Source organism: Cynoglossus semilaevis, chromosome 1 (assembly GCF_000523025.1).
Source record: "Cynoglossus semilaevis isolate Cse_v1.0 chromosome 1, Cse_v1.0, whole genome shotgun sequence".
NCBI lineage: Eukaryota > Metazoa > Chordata > Actinopteri > Pleuronectiformes > Cynoglossidae > Cynoglossus > Cynoglossus semilaevis.
In genome coordinates this window covers 14512438-14520036 of record NC_024307.1, presented here as the reverse complement: position 1 = coordinate 14520036, position 7599 = coordinate 14512438, and the positions used below count along the sequence as shown (strand labels likewise).

Here is a 7599-nt window from a genome sequence, read left to right as displayed (position 1 = left end):
CTTGGGGCCTTTTACCCCCCCCCCCGTTTAATCATATTGTGACTGTTTTCACACCACCTCCGCAGCTCACATTAAAGCAGTGTGAGGCCACTTACTGCTCTAACTAAGGGTTAGCCGTGTCGTTTCTAGCAGCAGCGTATGTTGAGCGATCGATGTTTACACAGATCAGAACTGGCGTCGTCTGTACTGTCAGTGTTTGTAGGGTGTGGTTTTTAATATAACTACAGTCCTTAAAACATCACACACTGCACTAATTAGTGGTTCCATTGTGTAGCTCTGGTCACATGCAGAAGGTCCTGGGTTCAAGTCCCAGAGGAACCACATACTTAGGGCCTCTGAATTATTATTAATGCTATCATTCAAATGTCCACCACGGCCTGATTGGTTTATTTAGTGGTAAAATCGCTCTTTTGGTTTTCAAGGATGCAGACCCCTGTCTTTGACCTTTACTCTGGTAACTATTACAAATATATGCCTCATATTAAAACTTCAGTCTAGCGAACCAGTACAATGGTTGAAGGTCATTTGCCCTTTGACCTTCAGCCATTGTACTGCTTCTTCTTCTTTTTATTGCTTTTTATATGTCGATATGTTGAAGCTCTATCCTAACCTAGTTAGGTCATAATTCTGGTCCACTTTATCTAATAATCTCCTCAAAAATAAAAATCTCTGACTCTTTGAATTCTTCCAAAAATAGGTTCCTAACTAGGTGGCGCACAAACACAAACACACACATGGATCTGTGCTATCTCCAGGATCAATCATCAGGTTGTAACCTCAGCATATCAGTTTGTTTTATTCTTGGAAACATTACAGTCAATAGTTTTGACTTTTGCGTAACAACCAAACTCTCTGGAATTGGGTTTGATCCTGTCCAGGTCAATAGCCCTGCAGCAGCTGAGCACCAATCACCTTCCACTGCAGTGAAACTCCCTTCACTGCTGGATCACACAGAGCAGAGCAGCCAAGCTGGCCTCCTTTATTTCACATTTTTGCCTGATTTCTACCTTGATATTGTTGCCATGTCAGCAGTCTGTGCACTGATTGGCTGCAACTGCGACTGCACTGGCATCTAATAGTAACCTTTATCACCATCTGAGCCAGATTAGCTGCTGCCTCCTCTTGTTTGAGTTGCACTTGTATATATTTGTTTGACTATCGAGGTCTTACTGTGATTTCAAAGAAAACCTATAAAGATGCAAATGGTAGATTCTGTGGAGACAAAGTTCAACCTGCAGAGTCGATGACTCAGCCTCTCCTAGGGCTTTGACAAAGGTTTCAACAAGTCAGATCCCTGCAAGTCTGAATTATGCAAATGCTAAAATCATCTGGTCTTTTCACAGTGACACACCAGCGTTTCAGCTTGAAGTCTGGATCCATTTCTCCCGCCGGGTTTTTAATCAGCCTTGTTGTACAAATTGGAAAGAAAATAGTTTTAAGCCTGCTGTTTTAAGCAAATTTAAACTTTATGCATCACCTTAAACACTTTCACTATTTTCTAGGTCAAATTTACATTACACATGTTCACACAAATACTTTTAAAAGTGTATATTTATTTTGCCTTGAATTAATATCTGGCTGACTACTGAGTGTAAGATAGATTTAGCTATAAGTAGCCACTTATTTAAATTTCACACTTAGCTATCTTTAGATTTTTGTGGCATTCAGGAGCTTAAATTCATCTTTAATCATTTGTATTCTATTATCAAGTATTGTACAACTATGTAGCTATTTAAGCTAATCTGAAGCTATCAGGAGCAAAAATATATATTTTTTAAACTTAAATTACTTTTTCCTCTAATACTGAGGCACTTTTCAAACTTTTAAAAGCACAGAATCTGTATGCTAGCTTCTGTAAGTAACCTTTAATCTCAATTCCAAGTGGTAAAAAAAAAAAAAATTACATTCAACAGTTTTACAGTTTAACGTTTCCAAAAATATGGGGTTTATTGACTTAACTGCAATCAATACTTACAAAAGAGGGAAAAAAACAGGTTTTCATATAAACTCACAGAAATTACTGTAGTGAAAAAAAAACAAGGCTGAAAAAAAAAATTACATTCAACAGTTTTACTTTCTTTGTGTCAAAAACTTGGTTTCACCCCCTTCCAAACATCATGAAGGCAACGGGGAACAAGTGACTCTATTTAAAAATAATATTTCATTGTCCTCCATTTTATCAAATATATAAAAGGCTTTGGGGGAAGCCTTAGCTACCTGGAATGTATTCAACGAGGCACTTCCAATGGTCAAGGCGAAGGAGGCGGGGCCAAGCAAGTGCGTCAAGCATCCAATCCAAAACAAATTAAAAGTACACAGACTTTCCTCAACCCATTTGGTCACAGCTATTGCTTGTAATAAACAGACTGGGCTTTAACAACGTTTCCAAGATGGACCAGTCGCAAGTTCTCTGAACACAGTGACACCACAGGTCCTTCAACAAATCCTGACTTAGACCATCGAACCAAGAAAAATACAAAAAAAAAAACAAAACAAAACAGGAACTGAATCAAGGTTTTAACAGTTAGCTACTGTTACTGTCAGATTACTGGAAGGTTTGGATAGAGAGGAAAAAACAGGAATGAATACAAGCAAATCAAGTTATGGAATTGCAGTCCAATAAGAGGGAGTAAAGAAAAAATGTATAATAAATAATCAAAACGCAAAACGTCTTTTTTTTTTTGCATTTTTTTGCTTTAAATTAAGTTTCATTTTGACAAAGTGTAGTTGCAGAACAAGTCATTGAAGTACAATATATTAAACTGTGAAAAAAGGAAAAAAAAACTGACAAAAAAACGTCTTCACAATCTTTAGATTAATATGGAAGATCATAATTTAACATAAAAGAAAATATATTCTATTGTTCATTATCCAGATAAATACAAAACAAAATTAACAAAAAAATGCATATGATCACCAATAAATATGTTTCTGATAAGTTAAATAAGCAGTGACAAAGGAAAACCTTCTGTCTGGAAAGGTTTTCAAATAATAATAACCGTAATAACATTAATAAAAAATAATTATCATATGAAGAAAGCAAAAAGGAGCAGGAGGGGTGAAGGTAGGGGTGGAATGGGCACAGAGAGTGCTCCTGGGAGCAGGCACGAAACAGCTTGGAGATCCGATCCTGTCAAGTGGCAGGATTTACAACTGCATGATGGGAATGCTGGAATTCCCCGGATCGGTGGAGATAAGGGGAGGAGAGAGAGAGAGAGAGAGAGAGAAGTGGGACAAAGTCCTACCGGTTTAATGATCAGTTAGATACAAAGACTTCCTTCCCAAACAAAAATGATAGAGCCAGTGACCAGCAACAGGAGGATACACCTTTAAGGAGGTGGGAACAGAACCAACTTCCAGTTCACAGTCCTTCCTGCAGACTCACCCTGTCCACACATTACATAAGACTGGGGCCTGGAGAACGACGGAGGGAGAAGATGAACCGTGACGAGGAGGGTGGAGGTGGGCGGAGAAATGAGAATAGAACCAAGTAAACAGTAGTCCATTCACCCTAAACATATGCAAACAAACTGCACCACCCAGGCACTTTTTTCTTTTTACAATCTTAAAAACTATTCATATCTTTGCAGGGTCTGTTAATTATTTCTTTTTTTTTTTCTTTTTGTCCTTTTGCTTTGACTCAGTCTGTAAGAACGGCTACAGCTGGTAGATCTACAGTTAGGTTAGTGAGCACCCTCTAGCTAGCTCAGGGGAAGTGGTATTGTCAGGAAGAGGGGGTGGAGTCGAGGGAGAGAGAGAGAGGGAGAGAGGGGGGGCTAGTGCAATGCACTCCCCTCACCAAGGCCACTTGTGTTGCTACACATTCAAGAACAAATGAAGAACAAAATGAAGAAAAACGAAAATAAACAAGTGGCACCTGGGAAGAAACAGTCAATTCTTGTTCTCATGATTCTCATTGTTCAATTTCCTCTCCTTTTTTTGGCACTATGACACCTGGCAGGGTAACTGCTGTGAGTGATTGCGTTTTTTTGTTGTTGTTGTTTTGCTGTGCAGAGATTAACAAAGGGTGAAATGATGATTTGAGAGTTCCCTTAATGATAATGCTAACAGAACCACTACGGTGGTGTTAAGGGACAACAGGAAGCAGAGGTAGAGGGGAGTGCCGTGTTCTCTTTGTGTCATCAAACTTAAAAAGTCATTGGCGGGTGGTGCGTGCGGGGTATGTTTTGTTTCTTTTTTTTAGTCGTCAGAGGTGGAGAGGCGGCTGAAGATGGGGAGACGGCGGGTGTTGTCCAGCGTCGGGGACTCAGAGCCGCTCAGGCTGCCTCCAGAGCTGCTCTGGTAGCCCTCTTGGTCTGACAGCGAGTCAGGAGGGCTGGATGGAGACTCAAACATGGGAGGGGATTCCAACATGGGTCTGAAATAGTACGGTGTGCTTGTTGGAGAGGGAGGTGCAGGGTTGTTGGACTCTGAGCCTACAGGACCGGCACTGAGGCTGGGCCCGAACAGGTTGGCCAGCTCCTGGCTGGAGTAGGTGAAGGGGTTACTGCTGGGCCAGTCGGAGACCTCATCAGGGAAGAACATGGGCGGTGGGGTGACAGAGGTGGGGCTGTCTCTCAGCCCAGCTGAGCTGGAGAAACCCGCGAAGCTGTAGCTGTGCTGCAGCCGAGGCTTTTCCATCTTGTTGGAAGAGTTTAGAGGGGAGTTCTGCTGAGGGGGCCCGCGGCGCTCCTCAGCGTTGTGGATGAAATGGCATCGTGGCCCGTATGGGCAGAAACCAATGGTGTGGAAGGTGCGGCACAGCTCTGTTTTGTATTTGGGATGGCGGCTCAGGCTGCGCAGTTCGTGGATTCCGTGAGCAAACTGGCACTTGTCACCATACTTGCAGGAGCCGTTCTCCTCGAAGGGCCTGCACAGCTCCGTCTTGTATCGGCTGGAGTTCACCTGGTTGCTGCCGCTGGTGCCGGTGGGACTGGCGGGCCCCAGGCACTTGTTGATGAGCCTCTCGCCCGTCTCAGAGAAGGAGCGGTCTCGCAAGCGGATCTCCTTGTTGTTGCTGGTGTTGCCAACCCCTGAGATGAGTGAGTGGTGGTCTGCTGCCTTCAGGCTGTTCAGAAACTGGTTCTGGCTGAACTTTGTGCTGCTGACAGAGTGCCGCCGCTGGTACACGCCTCCCACCGAGGGAGATCCCACCGCTTTCCTGTCCAGCAGGGCTCCGGTGGGATTGGAGATGGGCATGTTGGCGCCAGTGCAAGGGACAGACATGTGATGTGGGGCACTCAGGTTGTTGTTGTAGCTGAGAAATTTGTTGTTCTGCAAAGACATGGACAAAAACAAACAAACAACATAATTAGATTCTATCGAGTTGAACAAAAATATCTGTTTAGGAAAGACAAGTCATTGCAACACAGTAAAGTCTGGGACATGTGGACATATTTAGTAGAAATAACTGTTCAGAAATGGTATTAAGGAACCTGGATATGGTAGGAATCAATAAGCTGTGGACATCAGTCTACACTTATGGACATCTTTCACAGCTAATGGATGAAGACAGAGCAGACTAACCAATGGTTAATCAAAATAAATCACTGGTACTGTATGTGATACTTGGCTAGACAAACAAATATTTCTAGTATTCGTCACGCCTATTGGCTTATTTGTGACCAATAAAGACATTCAGACAGTTCTGGCTCACTTCAGAAGTGCACTATTTCACAAATCTGTACTTAAAGCAGCCCAACGTTGATTCCCAACCCAGCCTTGGGCCGTGTCTTGGCTAAAAGAGCGGGGCAAAAATCAAGCAAATGTTCCTCCATTGGTAGGAATGGAGGGAAAAACCAAGAGTTTCTTAAGTCGTGACTGTTCTCTTTGGCTCTGACAACACGAGCGGATGCAGGCCTATAAGAACAGCAGCTGGTTTGGCAGCTTGCCCTGGTGTGGAATGTGTGCTGCCTGTTGAGTAAATGGAGCACATGAGAGACAGAGGAGGCCAGTTTGGCTGCATCATTTGAAAGATAATGAAAAGAACCCGAGTATCCTGTTGCATTTCAAAGTGAATATTCATTTGGGATTGCAATGTGCAAGGAAAGTAATTGCGGGGAAGGGGAAAGGGAAATGGAAAGTTGGCCTGGTGGAAGTCATTGAAATGCAAATGCAAAAGCTCTTTGCTGGAGTTCTGGGAGTTGAAAGTGAGAGAAAAGAGCGCGGGTTTTATATTTAAAGTGTTAAAAGTTGATGGCAAGCACTCTAATGGCAGCTAAAGCGAGGGTAAAGCCAAGTAAAGCTGGTCAATGATTAACGAGCATGCGGCTGCTTTGTGAGCAGCATTAAAAGTGGCGCAAAAATCTGGCCCCGAAGAGTCGACACGGTAACGGTAGCAGCGCCGAAACTCGCACCAAAAACATTCAGTTTAAACCCAACCGACGCAGCAACGTTTGGAAAAGTAAACGTAGGTGGCGAAAGTGGAATTAAAAATGTTTGCCGTACTCTTGGCCCAAGTTCGGCTCACAAAAACAAGAGGGAGAGAGAAGTTAGTGGGAACGACGAGAGAAAACGAAGCAGAGTTCGAGGCCGCGGGGCGCAGCAGCGACAGCAGCCGTCATTCCTCCACAGTGAAGCCGCTGCTAACTACAGGACCACAAAACACCCGGAAAAACACAGTGGGACATAGAGAGGAGGAAGAAAAGAAGAGGGAAAAAGTTTTCAAACTACCTTGTTCATCACTTCGAAGTCGAAGAAAGGCGACACCACGGCTGTGGTCATCTTTGCAGCGACCAGGATCAAGTCAAAGTAGGAAAAAATAATAAAAAATATCAATAACAATAGTTCTGGGGGTAAAAACAAAGCAGCAGCAGAGTTGCTTGTTGTAAAGTTGCGCAGGTCTTTTTCTCCAGAGTTGTGTTGCCGTGTTTTTGACCCTGCAGAACTTTCCCCCTCTGCCCTGAACCAGGCTACGACATTTGCTTTTTAATCTCTGCGGGAGGAGTCAGCAGGAGCTGGGCGTCAACTTTCAGTTCACTTTTTTCTCCTCCTCTTGTAAAATCTTCTTTAACGTCGACTCCTTTCCTCTCTCCTTTCCTCTTCTCTCCTCCTCTTTTCCTTTCTGTGCAGGACCAACTTGCACTGATTTGAAAATTTGTTGGAGTCTCACAAACAAAGTTCTGTAGCTGTTCTGGGAAACGTGCAGTGAAGTCCACTTAATGTTCCCCAAGTTTTTACTTACATTTCTACGGAATAATTAGGAAATGTAAGAGTTAATAAGAAAAAAAAAGTTGAAACGCTGACTTAGATACAGGAAGTGTGAGAATAAAAGTGAGAAGTATTTGAATAAAACCAGGGTTAGAGTCAGAGTATGGGGACATTTCTTGATAAGTTTTAAGTCTGACTTTTGACACTGAATTTAAAGCTTAGTTTTCTGAAAAATATTTCCCTTAGTTTTTTAATGTATTCCTTTAAATGTTATACTGTTCTTTGAGTACTGGACATTTCCTCGATATTTAAATTTCAGTTTTACAAATGCAAAATTTCTTGGAGTTCTGGCCTTGCTTCAGGAGCCTAAATTGTGTGGGGAAGTTACTTTGTTGTGTCCTCCTCCCCTTCTTTTTTAACTAAATTGTGACTCATTTCCCCTCTCCTTTC

At 42.7% G+C, this 7599-nt stretch overlaps 1 protein-coding gene across 1 annotated transcript; it reads right to left on the bottom strand.

Annotated features, from left to right (window-relative positions):
* Positions 1-1921: 1921 nt before the first annotated feature.
* zfp36l1a (zinc finger protein 36, C3H type-like 1a) lies at positions 1922-6917 on the bottom strand. Its single transcript, XM_008312599.3, has 2 exons — positions 6673-6917; positions 1922-5274 (listed from the first exon to the last, which is right to left on the bottom strand). Exons 1-2 carry the CDS (start codon positions 6721-6723, stop codon positions 4201-4203), a joined length of 1125 nt encoding a protein of 374 aa, XP_008310821.1. The 5' UTR covers positions 6724-6917; the 3' UTR covers positions 1922-4200.
* Positions 6918-7599: the final 682 nt, after the last annotated feature.

Bases quoted from the DNA above. Each gene is read 5' to 3' on its own strand.
- zfp36l1a (XM_008312599.3), bottom strand. From the start codon at position 6,723: ATGACCACAGCCGTGGTGTCGCCTTTCTTCGACTTCGAAGTGATGAAC. The intron at 5,275-6,672 runs GTAGTTTGAAAA...ATGTCTTTGCAG, and splicing joins ACTTCGAAGTGATGAACAAG to AACAACAAATTTCTCAGCTA.